General features: G+C 35.0%; 1 protein-coding gene across 2 annotated transcripts; it reads right to left on the bottom strand.

Moving 5' to 3' along the window:
• Positions 1-164: 164 nt before the first annotated feature.
• On the bottom strand, positions 165-17,566 carry LOC123518675 (dnaJ homolog subfamily B member 6-like). 2 transcript variants are annotated; one of them, XM_045279629.1, is made up of 3 exons: positions 17,387-17,566; positions 11,570-11,770; positions 165-3,826 (listed from the first exon to the last, which is right to left on the bottom strand). In XM_045279629.1, the coding sequence occupies exons 1-3, from the start codon at positions 17,549-17,551 to the stop codon at positions 3,212-3,214; spliced, it is 981 nt and encodes a 326-aa protein (XP_045135564.1). In that variant the 5' UTR covers positions 17,552-17,566; the 3' UTR covers positions 165-3,211. The 2 variants fall into 2 exon arrangements, with proteins under 2 accessions (XP_045135564.1, XP_045135565.1); XM_045279630.1 differs by lacking the exon at positions 17,387-17,566 and adding an exon at positions 16,736-16,858.
• Between the last annotated feature and the right edge of the window lie 651 nt (positions 17,567-18,217).

The following is an 18,217-nucleotide window of genomic DNA, read 5'->3' as shown; positions in this document are numbered from 1 at the left end:
ACATTGCCACATCTCATCCAAGCAACCTACGTTAAGAGATCGTATTAACACTATTTTCATATAATTTTGATGCATGCAAATAAAGTAGTTGCAATCCCGACTAGTCTCGATGGTAACCTATTTCTGAGCATTCTTAAAAATGACTTAGAAAGCATAGTCATCTATAGGTAAAGATAATAAACACTTTATTACTCAAGTGTACATAAATATTACATGTACAGTTAAAGCATGTTTAAGCATTACTCTAAATATCTTTGGGTACCTTGCAAGTGCATTACAAACATCTGTACCTCATCCTACCCACAACTCCACACAAAATTAAGACTTTTATAAACAAGTGGAAGCTTGCGAGGAGCTTGGACAAATAGCAAAGCTCTCTCATGCAACAGGTTAACATAGACTTCACTTAACCATGGACTTACCAGCAAACGATGACAAATTATGCACTCCGAAAATGTACTCTCATAATAACATGTAAGCTAAAAAAAAAAAAAAAAAAAAAAAAAAAAAATCGTTAGTTTGGTAGCAAGGAGTTTCAAGATTGGTATGTCTAAGTCATTCTGCTGATTATCCCCACCACGAAAAAAATAAATGGATAAACTAAATAAAAAAATAAATAAGTAAAATTATAAATAAAATAGAAAAAAATCAAGATCAGTAATTTGACATATCACTACAATAACCTTGTGTTAGAAATGGGATCCATTTGGAATACTTCTGGAAAAAAAAAAAAAGTAATTCATAAATTCATAAGAATTTATGAATTTCTGTACTTCATGAATGAAACATATGACTGGGAGAAAGGAAAATCAGCCTGAGTTGGATGTCCACTGCTGAGGGATTTGTGAATAATGAACATTACACTCAAGCCAATGTTGATCATTTACTGTCACAGAGAAGCTGAGTAGCACTGTACATTGTAGAGACTGATTGGTACATTATGGTCAGGAACTGAAGCCTTATCTAACCTATGTGGAAAGAGTTCTATTTCTCTTCTTTAATGTTGCCAAATCATTGTACGTACATACATTAGTATTTACTTTTTTTTTGGGGGGGGTAATAATTTTTGCCCTTTTCCTACAAATGAAATGACACCTAAGAAAGAAGCAACTTGCATGATAAAATACTTGCATCAACTCTATAAGACCATGAATATGCTGGAATTATGCATATATTTGCAAGTCAGCACAAATCTATCTTTGGCAAGTAAAATGCTCTTATAAATACTAATAAGGGTAGGCAGTAGTTGCATGTTGGATAAAATATCAGTTTTGGAAAATACAACCACTTCAACAAAAAACTACTCCCTAACATCTGACATTCAGTCAGCATATACCTTAAAGCAAAATGTTCCTTAAAGTATTCAGAAAAGAATGATCAAGAATACATTTTTTATGGTCTGATAAAGTAATAAATAAAAACATTCATCACAAGATAAATATCAGCCTTTCCCTTCTTCACAATACATTCTGGGACTAAGAGGGTTTGAGTGTTAGCAGCAGAAACAGAATTAGATTTGTATAACAAGACATCCCAAGTTGATGTCCAAGCAAAATGTAGCTAGACATGAATGTATGTGCATGTACACCTGCATGGATACAAATTCACTTAAGATGTACTTATTGCACACACACATATTCACTCAGACAGACAGGCAGATAGACAAAGTGGCAGACTGAAACACACACATACATTTTAATATTCAGTCATTTTTTGCAAAAGTTTGGTAGAAATGTTAGTGTTTTTAGTTTGAGAGAAATGTTAGACTTCAAGTAAGAATTGTGATAACAAATATACATCTGGCTGATGAAATATGAAAACTCCCAGTATTTTGAAGGCATGAAGTTAAGGCTGCAATCCCCTGAACAAGGATCATAACTTTGCATACACATAGGAACAACAAAAAATAAAATACTTTGATCTTTTAGCACAGTAAATAAAGGCAAATGTAAAAATTACTCTCTGAAACCACAGCCTAATCATGAAAAAAATTCAATGTAGTGCCAAAATTAGAAACTGGATTTTTCACCTTATTTAAGTGAAAGTTACTTAAATGAAAGTAATTACATAATTCTAACTTCATTTGAAACTACATAAAAAAAAAAAACTAGTCCACAACTTTATGGAGCCAATACTATACATCCTGTTGTGCATTATCAACTATAACTAGTGCTTCAGCATTAAGCTAGGGTGGATATAATCCATCAGGAAACATAAGACATACAGAACCCTTCTTAATTCTGAACTGATCCAACTGTACTTTCACCGATAACAGCAAGGTACAGTGACAGGCACCATGTTTGTAGTTGGGTATACTAAATGAAGCTGCAATATCTACAGTTTGTAATATCTTGCTTTTCTTTCTACAATAAGATGAGAATATAGTGTTTTTTTTTTTTTCTGGATGCATCATCATATTTGAAATAGTTAGAGAATAACTCTATGGTGACTTTCTTCATCCTCTGTGATCATGCAAATATTTTACAAGCACAGTATTATAATCTAACATGAACATTCAAATACCTAGAGATACAATGGATGCTACTGATATGACTAATTTTTTTTTCTTCTGAGTACTCATTATTATCACATACAAAAAATGCACCACCTTTAGTGCTGTTCCAAGTTCCAAATTTCCTGAATGATGCATAATTTCTTCAAAACTATATGTGTTATTCCCCCAAAATAGAGTTTTAAACTAAATGAAACTTAGGTATATACTGTATATAACATTTTTTCTGATGAATAATTGAAAATATTCAACATAATACAAGATTGTGAAGTTAATACACACACATATAGCTAATAAGAACTTCCCCATACAGGGAGACACTCCTCTCACAATTAAGTAAATATGTGAATGTGCGATTCTTTTATAATAACTTATACATGTAAATATCAAAATGAATAGAGTAGTAATTCACATAGTGTCATAGTTTCTATAAAAATCTAAGATGAAAAAAAAAAAAAATGGTAAGTACATGACTGGATAACAACCATAAAAACTCTAGAATCTAATATATGCACTTACAAAGAAATAACTTAAAAGCACTGAAGAGTAACTTAAGTTCAATCACTGTCCAGCTTCCACAAGTATACAGTTACCTATGTTACATAGATATGAGCATGAATATATCTCACATCTTCAAAGTATTTTCAAGTAATCCAGCAAAACTTTCAAAAACAAGTTTTGTCCATGAAGTTTTTCATCCTAATACTGTAAGGCTTGTGGAACACCATTGACTGTTTTTGACTTCAGAACATCATTTTCAAAGGTCATCACAGTTTCTTGGCCACCCTCACACATCTTCTTGGTTGTTATTTTCTTTCCATTGACAAATTTGGTAGATGTTGAAGATCGCTTCACACCAGGACCTCCCAGATTGGAAAATGAGTGTGATGAAAATGAGGTAAATCCTCCACCACCCTCAATACCCTCAAGTCCAAGTCCTCCAAATGGAGAGAACATAGGGCCACCAAACAGTGTGGAGAAAGGTGACAAGAAGCCGCTAGAGATGGAATTATGATGATGATTTTGCTCTGGTCCTCCCGGCTGGCCAGGAACTCTGCGACCTTGCCGTCGCCGCCTGTTGCTACTGTGGCCCATAGATTCAAATGGATCAAAATTGAATAGTTCAGCGAAAGGATCTCCACCAAAGAATTCTCGGAATACCTCCTCTGGGTCTCTAAAGGTGAAGGTTGGGAAGGTATAGTCAAAGTCATCATCAAATCTGTAGTGATGCCTTGTGGTGCGAGATGTGCGGGGTCGAGTAGGACCTGGTCCACTACCACTCTGCAGACCCTCCTTTCCAAACTGGTCATAAATCTAGAATGACAAAGTTTTGTTGATTAAAATACATGTTTCTATAATGAAGAAAATAATTCATAAACTTCCACCACTAATTAAAAATATGTTGTCTTATTTCTTTTTAATTCATAACTAGTTCACTAGTCCAACCAGAAAATTACCACAGTATTATAAAGTGTCCTACATGAGCAGGATCACAAGTCAAACTTTTCTAGTTTTTGTTTTATGATTAACCCTTAAAATCCAAAGAGCTTACTTTCCATCTGCTACAGTGGGTAAAAATCACACCTGTCGAAAATGCTAAAATTTTGTTCCTTATAAAAGCATATTTCTCTTTGTTATTCTGAGTACAACAATGTAGTTTTCAACATGTTATGACCTCTGAAACAAAATTATTGCATATAAAAAAATTCTCCCTGAACCTGTGGCAGAACCAGCTGCTAAGAAATATCTCCCCCTAAGCTCCGATAACACAGAGCGCGTGCTCTCTCTCTCTCTCTCTCTCTCTCTCTCCTTTCAGGCATTTGAATCTGATGTAAAAGTAGGAACTTTTATACTTTCATGTCTTGAAAATGCGGACTCAGATATACGAAATGATGTACAAAACAGGAAAAGGAAAAGAAACCACATATTACAAGTATTGTAGATTTCTATAATAATTGGAATTCGGCAACTCTTATTAGCAATGGGAGTCACATGACTTGGCCGACAAGCACAGTCCTGTAGAGGCAACCATGGCTGACACACACCAGCACATAGCTCGAGGGGAGTACGTGAGGTTTATGAATGTCGCTGTGAGGATTGGTCTCTGTCTGCCTGATCACTATCATAATCACTACTGGAGTCTTCACTTTCTTGTCTCAATAAAAAAATCAGTCCTCATTTTCATCACTATCCTTAATGTCACTACCTAGTAACACTGACATAACATCACTCAGAGTACTGTTTCCTCCCTCCAGGTCATGGGGATTGCCAGAAGTCGCTTCAAAATGGGAATAGATGACATAATGTGTGGGAACATATGTCTCAAGGCTTGAGAAGGCAAGAGAGAAAAGTTGCCAGATACCTCCACTTGCCCCAGGACCAATAGTGAGGGGGAGAAATTCAAATGTTTAGCATGGAAAAATCATGATTCCCTCAACAATCCCCGCCTCTCCGCACGCGATGGTACAGTCGTCCCGAAACGATCGCCATACGTTAAGGGTTAATGACAATCTCCTAAAGCATAATTTTGTCAACAGTCAGGTGATTGCTATATAAAATGATGTCACTTTCTTAATCTAACCATTAATAATACAGTGAAGACTCAATATTCAAATGTCTTAATAGTTAAACATTTCAATACTAGATCACAAAAGTTTGATTTAATACTAAAAAAAAATACTTGGTAGTTGAATGTCCACACACATGGTTGTAAACAAAAGCTCCCTGGCCTCTTTCCTCTTTCTTCCGCCAGTTTTGCAGCTGTGGTCGTCAGAATAATATTCATCTGCATTGTTTGTATTTTTTATATAGAAACTTACAATAGCACCAAAGGCTTATTTGTGATGAAAATATCTGGTAATCGAACGGCCGCACACATGGTTATAAACAAAGCACTGGCCTCTCCCTTCCCGCCACTGCCACTGTCCCATTCTAATACTGTAATACCAGTAATACTGTAGCAAAATACCGGTGTCTGGTAAACCAGATCCCTTGTCCTGCAGTCATGAGAAAAACAACATTCTTCTCCCTTCTGTCTCTAGTTTCTCACTTAAAAACTTAAGATGGCACCAAAGAGATTTATTAGTGGTGAAAATAAGGAATGTAGTGAGAATACAAGTGTTAGTGAGCCACAGCCCTCCCCTAGAGGGTTCACTGAAATCACACCAGCAAAGTTACCAGGCATTTTCATGGATGGTGACTCATCCTTCAACAATCTCCCTCCTCCTCCCCCCATCTTCTACGTTATCCATCACCAGTCTTCACTTACAGTATATACAAATCAAAATAAAAAAAAAATGCATTGAAATTTTTTGTAAACTTGAGGTTTAGTTAAGATTAGAACGAATTACATGATTTATAGGTATTAATAGTCAAACTTTTTAATACCTGAACAGCCATTTTGAACAAATTAAGTTTGAGTAATGAGTCTCCACTGCATATGAACAGGTTTACCTATGTTTTTAGTAACACTGGTATATTTTTTTCATTACTGATAACAAATTGTATGGAAATGGAGTGATAAATTACCAACAGAAGAGGATCCAACTCACTTTGGTGTTGCCAGATTCACAAGATATTGTAATATTTCACAGAAAAGGTGGTCAACTGCATATCATATATTTTTGGATATTCTACTATCACAATACCAATATAATAATATAACTTAAGTATTTTCAAACACATATCTACTGCATAAATGCCTTAATTAAATTAATGTTATAATCATGTATTGTATTTTTTCATACATCTCTATCCCTGGGACAAAAACTACTTTGTTACTCAATTGATAATGCAAAGTTTGTAAACATATATTTTTTTTCTAGGCAAGGAGGTTGACTACAAAGTCTGATAATGAGATTGTCAATTGGCAACCAATTCAATTTACATAGACATGTTTGGCATCACAGAGACCTTGCTAATGAACAGTGGCCATCCTGATGAGATATTTTTAGTGTAAAGGCATACCATGTTCAGGCTATGGCAAGACACAGCTTAGGGACACAGTGATAAAAATACTGCATCACCCTAAGGCTATTTCTTTTCCTTATATGGAAAACTGAACAAAAATTGTTCTATACTTTCCATGTGAAGTATTAATCTCTACAGAGGCGAAGTGAAATGTGTGTTAAGTTTTTTTTTCTATAAGAGGGAAACTTGCCAAGGACAACAAATCATAAGAAGGGAAAAAAAAAAAAAAAAAAAAAACACTTTAATGCAAGCTCCCTAAAAGAATACTAAAGAATTAGCTGAAAGTCTGGGACAAATGTCTTGAAACCTCCCTCTTAAAAGAAGTCAGGTCATAGGAAGATGGAAATACTGAAGAAGCTAGGGAGTTCCAGAAAGATATGAATGATTGAGAGTACTGGTTAATTCTTGTATTAGAGTTAGCCAGAATAAGGATGAGAGAAAGAAGAAAGCCTTGTGTAGCATGACCGCAGGAGAAGGGGAGGCATGCTGTTAGAAAGACCAGTAGAGCAGATAGCATGAAAATAGTGATAAAAGATAGAGAGATGCAACATTTCACCGGTGAGAAAGAGGCTCAAGATAATCGATCAGACAAGGGGAGTTGATGAGACAAAAAGTTTTTGATTCCACCCTATCTAATAAAACTGTGTGAAGAGTACTCCATACAAGGGCAGATAAGGCCCTTAAACAGGGTTAGCAATTAGAGAGGCGAGAAAGACTGAGAGAGACGCCTCAGAACACCTAACTTCATAGAAGCTGTTTCAGCAAGAGATGAGATGTGAAGCTTCCAGTTAAGATTATGAGTAAAGGAAAGACCGAGGTTATTCAGGTTCATAAGTCTTCCAAGGGTTTAGGCCAGCAAGGGCATGGAAAACATCATTACGAAGAACTTCGATTGACTGTATAAAATAGTCAGAGCGAGGAGACGGAGAAACAAACCCAGAATCATTCAAGGTGGAGTTGTTAGCAAAGGTTTGAGAAAAGAGTTCAGCTTTAGAGTCAGATGAGGTGGCAGTGGTGCCCTCTGAATGAAATAAAGGAGGGAAAGATGAAAAAGTAAAGCTATTGGAGATGTTTTTGGCCAGATGCCAGAAGTCACAAGACAAGTTAGAGTTTGAAAGATTTTGACATTTTCTATTTATGAAGGAGTGTTTGGCAAGTTGAAGAACAGACTTGGTATGATTCCGGGCAGAAATATAAAGTGCATGAGATTCAGAAGATGGAAGGTTCAAGTACCTTTAGTGGGCAACCTCTAAATCATGTATAGCACAAGAACAGGCTGTGTTAAATCAAGGTTTAGGTTGAGAAAAAGAATGAGGAATGTACACCTCCATGCCATTATCATTTCTGTTATGCATTCAGCACACAGAGATGGGTCTCTGACACGGAAACAGTAATCATTCCAGGGAAAATCAGCATAATAACTCCTAAGGTCTCCCCAACTGGCAGAGGTAAAGCATCAGAGGCACCTCTGTTTTTTTTGGGATCCTATGGAGGAACTGGAAAAATATGGCAAGATACAGAAATGAGATTGTGATTGGAGGAGCCCAACGGAGAAAATGACAGGAATACGAGTTGGGTGTTGCACCCGTTGCTCTAAGTCATGAAGGATAGCAAAGTTAAAGGCTAGTTCACCAGGATGGTCCAAAGCTGGTGTTGAACGTTGAAATCTCCAAGAATGGAGATTTCTGTGAAAGGATAGAGGGATAGAATGTTCTCCACTTTGGAAGTTAAACAGCCAAAGAATTTACTAGTCAGAGGAATTAGGGGAGAGATAGACAGCACAGATAAATCTAGTTAGAGAGTGACTATCGAGTCTAAGCCAGATGGTAGAAAACTCGCAAGATTCAAGAGCGTGGGCATGAGAGCAAGCCAAGTTGTTGCACACATTGATGCAACATCCAGCTTTGGAACAAAAATTAGGATAGAGAAAGTAGGAAGGAACAGAAAAGGGGCTACTGTCAGTTACCTAAGAAACCTGTGTTTCAGTAGTGAGGAAAAGACGATGAGGTTTAGCAGAGGAGAGGTGGTGGTCCACAGATTGAAAATTATATCTAAGACTATGAATGTTGCAGAAGTGGATGAAGAAAAAGTTGAGGGAGGTGTCAAGACATTTTAAGTTGCCACCAAGAGAACAGTCCAACCTGGGGACATTTCTGGTTCCCTTCCCAGAAGGGGACTCTGAGGCTGGATTTGGAGTCACCTTTTTTTTTATTTTGAATTTTTAAGTGAAGGGTGTGTGTGTGATAAGTGCATGTAGAATTGTGAAAAGGAGAGCTGTCTTTAGAGGGCAGGCTGTGACTGCCCCTTGAGTTGTGGAACACAAAGGGAAATGTTCGGTGAGATCACAACCAGCTTTAATGGGAAGTTTGCTCTAAACTAGTGCTATTAGACCTCACTGGGAGAAAATTATTGTTTCGGTGGGTGTCTGCTAAAAATGAAAGAGCTTGGTATACCAGGCATCTACATTTTGTTCTATATAGTGATAAGATGTGGCATGAAACAGATAGCAATAATGAGCTGATCTACTAGATCGAAAATTATACATGCAAAAGTGAAAGTGATTGTGAAGCCACCAAACCACTGCAAGCTAAGAACCTGGCTAAGCCTGAGACCATAAGTGAGGACACTCCTCTACCCCCACCCAAAAAAAAAAAAAAAAAAAAAAAAAAAAAAAAAAAAACTACTAATTTAGGTTAACTTGGATTGACCTTCCCCCCCAACCCCAATAGGTCTAACTTATCTGGGGGTTACTGTATTTCTTTTCAAGAGCAGAATTTTTTTTTCCAAGTACACCTCCATTTGCATTATTTTGTTCCTGTAGAATTCAGTTGTTCCCCTGCTGTGGAATGAAATGAAGTATTTCTAACTGCAATGTCACTGAAGGTCAATTTTATTGTGTGAATGATGAGGTACAGTGGACTTGGAACACCTTGAACTTTGAAGAATTCAGGTTTGGAACAAAAATTTCAATAATTTTTACCCTCAGTGTTGAAACAAATTTCGGACTTGGAATAATCTGAAGGCAGCTGAATCCGATAAATTTGGGTGAGGGTGATGCCATTGGCAGAAGGTACACATAAGTTGCCACTTTGTTTTGATTCTGCATTGTGGCTTTGCTCTTATTCTCAGCTGTGATCAGGACATTTGATCAGTTTTCCATTTGACTAGATATGATAGCTGAGTAGTACAGTAGAGACTCAATACTTGAACATCTAAATAGTCGAACTTTTCAATACTTGAACGCAAAAGTTGAATTTAATAAAAAAAAAAATACTTGATAGTCGAACCAATGTCCACACATGTGGTTGTAAAGAAAGGCTTCCTGGCCTCTCCCTCCCCTCCTTCCACCAACTGTCTTGCCATGGTCGGCAGAATAACATTCTTGTGCATTCTTTCTAGTTTTTCATTTACAAACTTACATTGACACTAAAGGCTTATTAGTGGTGAAAATATCTGGTAATTAAACAGCCGCACATTTGGTCATATACAAAGCTCTGTCCTCTCCCTTCTCGCAGCTGCCACTGTCCCGTTCTGATATCGTATTACTGGTAAAACTGGTGAAACGGTATACCGGATGCCGGTGTGCATCCCTAGTCCTGCCGCAGTCTTGAGAAAACAACATTCTTATGTTGTCAGTAGTTTTTAGTTTAGAAACTTACGATGGCACCAAAGAGGCTTATTAGTGATGAAAATCTGGTGAGAGTGCAAGTTATTGAGCCACAACACTCAGCTAGTGGATTCACAGGAATCAAACCAGGAGAAAAGTTACAGAGACGTTTTCATGGGTGGTGACCAGTCCTCAGACGAATTCCCTCCTTCTCCCTAACTCTTCTTCCTTCATCTTCTAAGTTATCCATCACTAGCCTTCACTTACAGTATGTATAATTCAAAATCATAAAAAGATACACTGAAATTTTATAAACTTCAGGTTTTGCTAAGATTAGAACGAATTAGCTGATTTATAGGTATCGATAGTTGAACTTTTTGATACTTGAACAGCCATTTGGAATTCATTAAGTTTGAGTATTGAGTCTCCACTATATTTTGTATAGTAAGTACACTGATCTCGTAACTAACGATAATATTTCTTAACTACTGTAGTGATCAGGTGTAACATATCAAACAAAGAATCCACATAGGACTAGCAGACTATGATAATGGTAGTGCTGCCACAACCCAGTATATCCTTAATACCTGGTTAAGTGAAGCTCGCCACCTAAAGATAAATAATATTGATTTTACATAGTTAAATTCTTATCTATTTAGATAAAAACTTTGGATCTTAGAACGGGTTAAAATTATTTACATTACTGGTGTAGCCTTGTGATGGTGGTCACCCACATATCTTCATTACTATTATTATTATTATCATTACTATCATTATTATTATCATTACAATAGCACTGTATTGTATTCACATATGTACCTTGTGCATGTGCCCTCTCATGTTTTCTTGCTCGCCTCAACGTCTCTCTTAGTTGGTGGTAGTGTTTTATGCCGTTACACTCCACCCTTGTTATTCTGTATCTGGCTGGATTAATACAAGTATGCTGTGTTGCCCACAAAATCTTTGTAACTCAGATGTTAAACCTTCTGGACTACTGTGTGTTAGCTAGGTGCCCCTACCTGGAACAGCCTCAAAAGCAAAGATCACTCAGAAATAACCATCTGTGTTAGTACATAAGTAATGCCAAGCCTACCTTGTCCTCCCACACCATCATCTATGTGACATGTAGCTTGCCACCAAAAGGTAAATAACATTGATTTTACATAATTCAATTCTTATTTACTAAGGTAAAAATCTAGGGTCTTGGAACAAATTAAAGTGATTTACATTGTTTCTTGAGGAAAACAGTTTTAGACTTGGAACAATTTGGACATGGAACAGCATTCTGGAATAAATTATGTTCCCAGTCTGAGGATCCAATGCAATATTATAAATGTAAATGTATCATCACATTTCTATTTAGAAAAACATTTGCATCTGTAATGAATAAATAATCACAAACAATATCTACACAAACACACACAAACACACACACACACACACACACACACTACCAGAAAGATGCATATGTTTATTCTTACCTTTCTCTTTTTCTCATCACTTAACACTTCATAAGCTTCTGAGATTTCCTTAAATTTCTTAGTAGCTTCATCTTGGTTATCTGGATTTTTGTCTGGATGCCACTTTAGAGCCAAGCGTCTGTAGGCTTTTTTAATTTCAGCCACAGAGGCACTTCTGTTGACCTCCAGGATCTTGTAGTAATCCACCATTGTGGAATGTTTCTGAAAAAAAAAAAAAAAGAAGAAAAAAAAAAAAAAGTTGCAAGATTCAGATTTAGTGGTCATGTAATCTGAACAGAGCCAAGTAATTGCAACCCTGAATGGCATTCTAATCTTTCTCTTAAAAAAAAACAATCTAACACTCAAGTGAATTGGTTCTCATACTTTTTTTGAGATGGTGCATTGAACTTATGTAACCCTGCTGTAACATATCCTTTTCATAATCATCTCCTATCCTACATAAGTTTTTTCATACAACTTTACCTGCCTAAATTAATTCAATTAAAACTTTAAAATTATTATCCATACTTTGGTCAAAATCAACATACAGTACATACCCATCATTGCTATAAATCTGAAAGACAAGGCATCATCTGACCAAATTATGGTTGTGTTCTGAACATGTTCCCTATTAATGCTTTGATTTTCACGTCCTTTCTTATTTTGTTAAATCTACCCATTTCATATTTCTCCATATGGTTAAGCTAACACAGTTTGCCCATTACCATTACATCACTCATACTCTCTATCCTAAGCTTGCAGGTGAATTTTTAATTTGTTGGACAAGTATTTCTTTCAAAAGCAGAGCACACTCACATTCTTGAGCTATTTTCAATACACACCACTGTCTACACATCATAATCCAAAAAAACAAAATTTTACTAATATACACAATCTGTCTTCATACAAAAATATGAATATTTAAATAATGCACTCATTACTGAATTATACATTATGATCTATTCTATAGCACATGATCACTGCACTACATTTAGCAAATTTCCCATATCATCCAGCATAACATGTACAACAACTTTATGCTAAACACTTTTACAGTACAAGTTGCTGTGTCATAATTCAGAGAATCAATCAAAATATGTTCAATAACAATATGCCTTTTCAACTCACTTGATGACTAATGGGATCAATGAAATAAAGAAAATAGAGGAGACCTAAGCATTTTAGATATCCCTGTCTTATTCCTGAAAGTACACAAATCTTCAAGTAAAGAGTAGTTGCTGATTTTTTCCTATGTTGTGGAAGACAGAGTTAAAAAAAAAAAAAAAAAAAAAAAAAAATCCTTCATAATTATTTTTAGAATAAGAGTAATACATATCATCTGCTATGTGACAATTATTTCTTAACATGTACTTTACTCAAGGTGGCAGTGTTGTAATCACACCCTGAGCCCACCATGACTGCCAAATTACTCTGGTTTTTAGTACAAGTTTTTTTTTCTTCTCTATCTCTATATTTCAATCAGCATAAGTAACAATCCATGCAAAATTTAGGTGAATTCAGAGTTCCATCCATTCACATTATAATTGAACATCTGCTGCATCTGACAATGTGTTTCTTTATGTTGTTGTTTCAGGGACTAATTCAAAGTTCGTAATTTCAGTCTTGTACATATCCTTTGATTCTATATATTGCCGTTCCATGCAATGACTACCTTGTACCTCAGGGGAAGGGGAGAATGAATGAATAAAGCAAAATAATTTTACTGGTATCAAAAGCTATCTTTTAGTAAATATTAAAAATTGCTTCTCATAATTTTCTTTCTTTCCTGATATATATATATATATATATATATATATATATATATATATATATATATATATATATATATATATATATATATATATATATATATATATATATATATATATATATATATATATATATATATATATATATATATATATATATATATATATATATATATATATATATATATATATATATATTTGTGTGATATGATAATTATTTATTCTCCAAAGCTATGGAGGACATTTTAATTAATCATAATTACCTAACTTCTAAAGCACAAGTATATACAAAGGTGCTTTTGTTTTTACAAAAGGGGTAAGTTAGGCATTATATAATAACTTTCTATTGGTATTATGCAAAGCAAAGTATTTCACAAAACATGATGTATCTAGAGGCCACTGATTACTAAAAAAAATATAAGAAATGGTAACTATCTTACTTTTGTAAATAAAAAAAATTTACTTTTTTTCCATAGAGCAACTGTCAAATAATATTGTTCCATGCAAAAATGTACCTTTCACAAGCAAAAATTTGATGATAACAAGAGATTAACACCACCATATAAGGCAAACATCATGTCTAGCCACATCATCAGAGCAGTAAAATGTGCACAAACATGAGAAGGAAAGCATATTGGAAAGGAGCAGCACTCTTTTTGACAGGTACATGTATCTCATCATGTATACCAATTCATCAGTTCACAAGCATTTTTTTTCACAGCCTTAAAGGTTACCCACTGTATTGGTAATGTGATAATTATTTAGAAATGACTGAATAAAGTTAACAAGATATGAATGTCATATTGATAAGTACTACTGTCATTCAGGGTTGTTTATATCCCATACCTATCTATCTATTTTCCAAACTGACAATCTTGCATGAAGTAATGCACATACGGCACAAACATTCACGATCCTACCCCCATTAGCCCACACTGGAAGAGTTTAGTCTTGTGGCTCACCCAGGACCCAGGAACAGCACAATAGAGCACACACATTCATTGGTTTATTCTTACTCCTTCATGACAGTTCCATACACTGCATCTGCTCCAATCCTGAGACCACAGCAAGTGCATGGTACTTCATATAGAAAGCCACACAACCTAACTGGATCCATATGCCAATAAACTCTGCTATGTCTGCCCACACCCTCTCTCATGGGCCAACAAGACTAATTTTCTTGCACTCATCACTGTTCCTATCCATTAACCCCTATAATGCAAGTCTCTTCCTTGCAGCACAGTCACTCAGTGCTCTCTTTACACAGTTCATCCACTTCAGACACATCTTCCTCTTAACCTTTCACCTCACATATCATTACTATTCTCTTTAATAGTTTACAGCAATCTATTATTTCCAGTAGTCCAAACCATCTAAACCAGCAGTTCTCCACCTATTACTATTGGATGTGTATGTGTGAATATATGTGTACATAATTATAATTGTTTGTACAATGTTGGGGTCAGATTTAGGAGATAAATGAAGGAGAGCCACATGATTGTTAAGAATCATTGAGACAAGAAGGTTGAGAACCACTGATCTACCCAACACATATACATAACAAAATATATTAAAAATGTAATCAAATATCAAACAATAATCTAATTATTAAGAAGTTATTCTTTTCAAAGACACTTTCAACTGACAGAAGCTCACATTGTTGTCATCTTCTGTATAGCCACCCATCTAAATTTCTAGAGAATCTTATTAAGAAATGACTAAGAAAATGTCATTTCCTCATTCACAAATCACTAATCTAATTCAAGTCCTGTGGTTGCTGACGGCAAAAATTTATTTTTCTATTTAGCTACATATTGTGAATACTTGTGTTACAAATGGTCCAGAAAATTCTTAAGTTGGTACAATACTGTGAAAAGTTCAAAACAATTAAAAAGTTTGATAAAGCTTGAGAACTAAAAATAGTTCCATATATCACAGATTAAAGTTCATCAGCTTCTTTATTTTGCTGATGAATGTTGGGAAGTTCAAATCCTTTTATAAAGACAAACAGACCACTGGCAGATATCCAAACAAGTGAAACAAAACTTTACAATTATTTTCAAAATGACCATCATTCTTAATATATAAAAAATGCTCGAGAAGAGAGAATTTTTAACTCTAAACCCCACAAGTGGTTGAAGTTACCAATTGTAACTGTTAATTTAACCTTGTCATTAAAACAATAGTTACTCTAAAATCTTCATTGATTTTGAATTTCTTGGCTCAGCAAAGTTAATATGAGTACCTATGCAACTGTAGATATTCAAGTTAATATCAAAACAGTTCTCAAAAATTATACAAAGATCAAAATAAAAATATGGGACCTTATAGTTTTGGTAAATACAAGTTAGCTTGGATATCTGATATCTTTATATTTATTCAAATCACACACACACACACACAAACATATATATATATATATATATATATATATATATATATATATATATATATATATATATATATATATATATTCTGAGTTTTCCATCCTAGCAAAAAAATTCTGATGTAGAGTTCACTGATTTATAATGTTCTTTTCACCAAAATGTGTAGTATTCTAGCTATGCTCTTATCTGTTGTGTGTACTATTCTCTTCTGTTACAACGTCTAAAGATCTATGGGAAATCATGGCTTTTCGACAGGGAATATCAAACTGAAATGTTAATAATGAATAAGGCATTACTGCATATATTATCTTATTATTGAAATGAAAGTATATTACTCCAACCATTAATTGAGCACTGAATTTCCCAAGGCTGTCATGCCACCACATACCACTGCCATTGCTGCTTCTACTGTACTGTACATTTTGCAGCTGATTTTTCTGATGCAATTAATTTGATTTGAACCTCATCTGAAATTGCCTCTTGATTCAATATTTCCCGTATCAAAAATCATAATTCCTCACAGGCTCCTCAGTAATGTTGGAAAGGAGGGTGGCAGACAGAGATAATATGACAAAGATACCTATGTAACTTGAAAACTACACATTTACAAAGAGCAAGAGATGAAAGATGTTTATGTAAATATCACCTGATAAACATAAGGCTCATCAAAAATTCTTTGGTTCAGTGAAATTCAAAACTGACCAATCTTTCTTTGCTACAACTTGTTTAAAATGACTGAAGCTTTAATATCTTTCAGACTCTAGGTAAAGACAAATTTGAAATATCCATTGGCTATTACATAATAATAAAAAGGCGCTTGTTTCAATTTCTTTAAGATAATAAGAGATCTATTTAAACACATTTCTGTTTTTGTTGGATACTCAAAACTTATGGAAATATGCTTGGATAACTCGATAAAAATTGTTCATTCATTCACTTTTCACACCACTGGGCACACAGTGACACTGCTGGGTCATAACACACCATCCTGACGGTCTACAGCCACACACCAACACTTCACAAATCCTCACTTGCTTCATTGTGACCACTTCACTTTTCTGACCCTTCCTCTATGTTCACTCCCGGGAAACCAACTGCGGCCGCCGAGTGTTAAAAGCAGCAAGCTTTAAGAAGTTGGCACACATCTCAGGAACTTACTGGAGCTCACCCAAGCAGAGGAAGTATGTATTTTTGATGTATATGCTTTTAGAAAAAAAAAAAAAAATCGTTGATTTATAACCTTACTTGAGAAACCTGCACGTTATACCAATGCCAAATAAAGAGGAATACATAATATATTAATCAATTCACTTGGTGGTTATCGCATATGTATTTCAAATAAACTGGTGTGTCCACTTTATAGTTCCTTTCTAGTGGACAAATGCCTACAGGATTATTTCCCCTTTCATGCAATGACAGATACTGGAAACCCTCCACTTTACTCATATGGTTTCTCCTAAAAATCGGCGCATTTCATACGACATAAGCAATCTTTAACCATGCAGATGTTAATTTTCCGCTAAAAACATGCAAATCAGTCTATATCTCATAAAACATAAAATTAAGCGCACTGAAATAAATATCGCTTCAGACATATCAATACTGACACAATTTCGTCAAATATTAGAACACTAACTAAGCAGTAAGACGTGTAATACTTATTTGATGCATGTACTACTTACAGTAAACACGGCTGGACCCTGTAATTTGTAATGTTTTGGCACAGCCTGGAGGGAACAGCTGACACTGAGGACGCCAGCACAGGCAGTGGGGCGGGACTGCCGGGTGTCGCTGGCCACCACATTTAGTTCCTCGCGCTGTCTCGCGAGGAAACACTGAATACGCATTTAACGGAAATGGTAACAGAACAAAAGTCGCGACAGAACATGATCTAAAATTGTGTTTATATCTGGAACAATTTGACTTGAATGCCTTGTTAAGGTGTTTCTTTGGGGTATCGCCAGCAAACGAGTGTTTCACCACCCTCGCTCCGTCTCCTCTCTTTACTTGTGTTACATTATTATGTGTAACTTATATGACAATTACATTCACTTGCATTTTTTTTCATTTAGTTGTGGGACAAATAAACCAGCAAAGGATTAAACGGAAATACATCCTCAACAGGCATAAACAAATATTGTCATGCACATACAGTAATAGGTATATATTAAGCTGACCTACTTCAACACATACCACCCATAATTTTGAATTAATAATCTTTTCAAGCTGTTTCCTTAATTACGTTATATATATATATATATATATATATATATATATATATATATATATATATATATATATATATATATATATATATATATATATATATATATATATATATATATATATATATAGAGAGAGAGAGAGAGAGAGAGAGAGAGAGAGAGAGAGAGAGAGAGAGAGAGAGAGAGAATTAACTACAAACTTATGGGGATTGTGAGCTGAATACAGATGATAATATAAAAGTGAGTTACATCCTACTTACATTCATGGATTGTTTGTAGAAAGTCCAA

The sequence above is a fragment of the Portunus trituberculatus genome, chromosome 44 (genome assembly GCF_017591435.1).
Source record: "Portunus trituberculatus isolate SZX2019 chromosome 44, ASM1759143v1, whole genome shotgun sequence".
In the NCBI taxonomy this organism is placed as follows: Eukaryota; Metazoa; Arthropoda; class Malacostraca; order Decapoda; family Portunidae; genus Portunus; species Portunus trituberculatus.
Note: the sequence above shows the minus strand (reverse complement) of the source record. Positions and strands in the feature narration are given on the sequence as shown.

What these genes read in the sequence shown, in the direction of transcription:
- LOC123518675 (XM_045279629.1), bottom strand. Translation starts at nt 17,551, where the DNA reads ATGCGTATTCAGTGTTTCCTCGCGAGACAGCGCGAGGAACTAAATGTG. An exon ending in AGGGTCCAGCCGTGTTTACT is followed by an intron (nt 11,771 to 17,386) that starts GTAAGTAGTACA and finishes TTTTTTTTTCAG; the next exon opens with AAACATTCCACAATGGTGGA. An exon ending in GTGATGAGAAAAAGAGAAAG is followed by an intron (nt 3,827 to 11,569) that starts GTAAGAATAAAC and finishes TTGTCATTCTAG; the next exon opens with ATTTATGACCAGTTTGGAAA.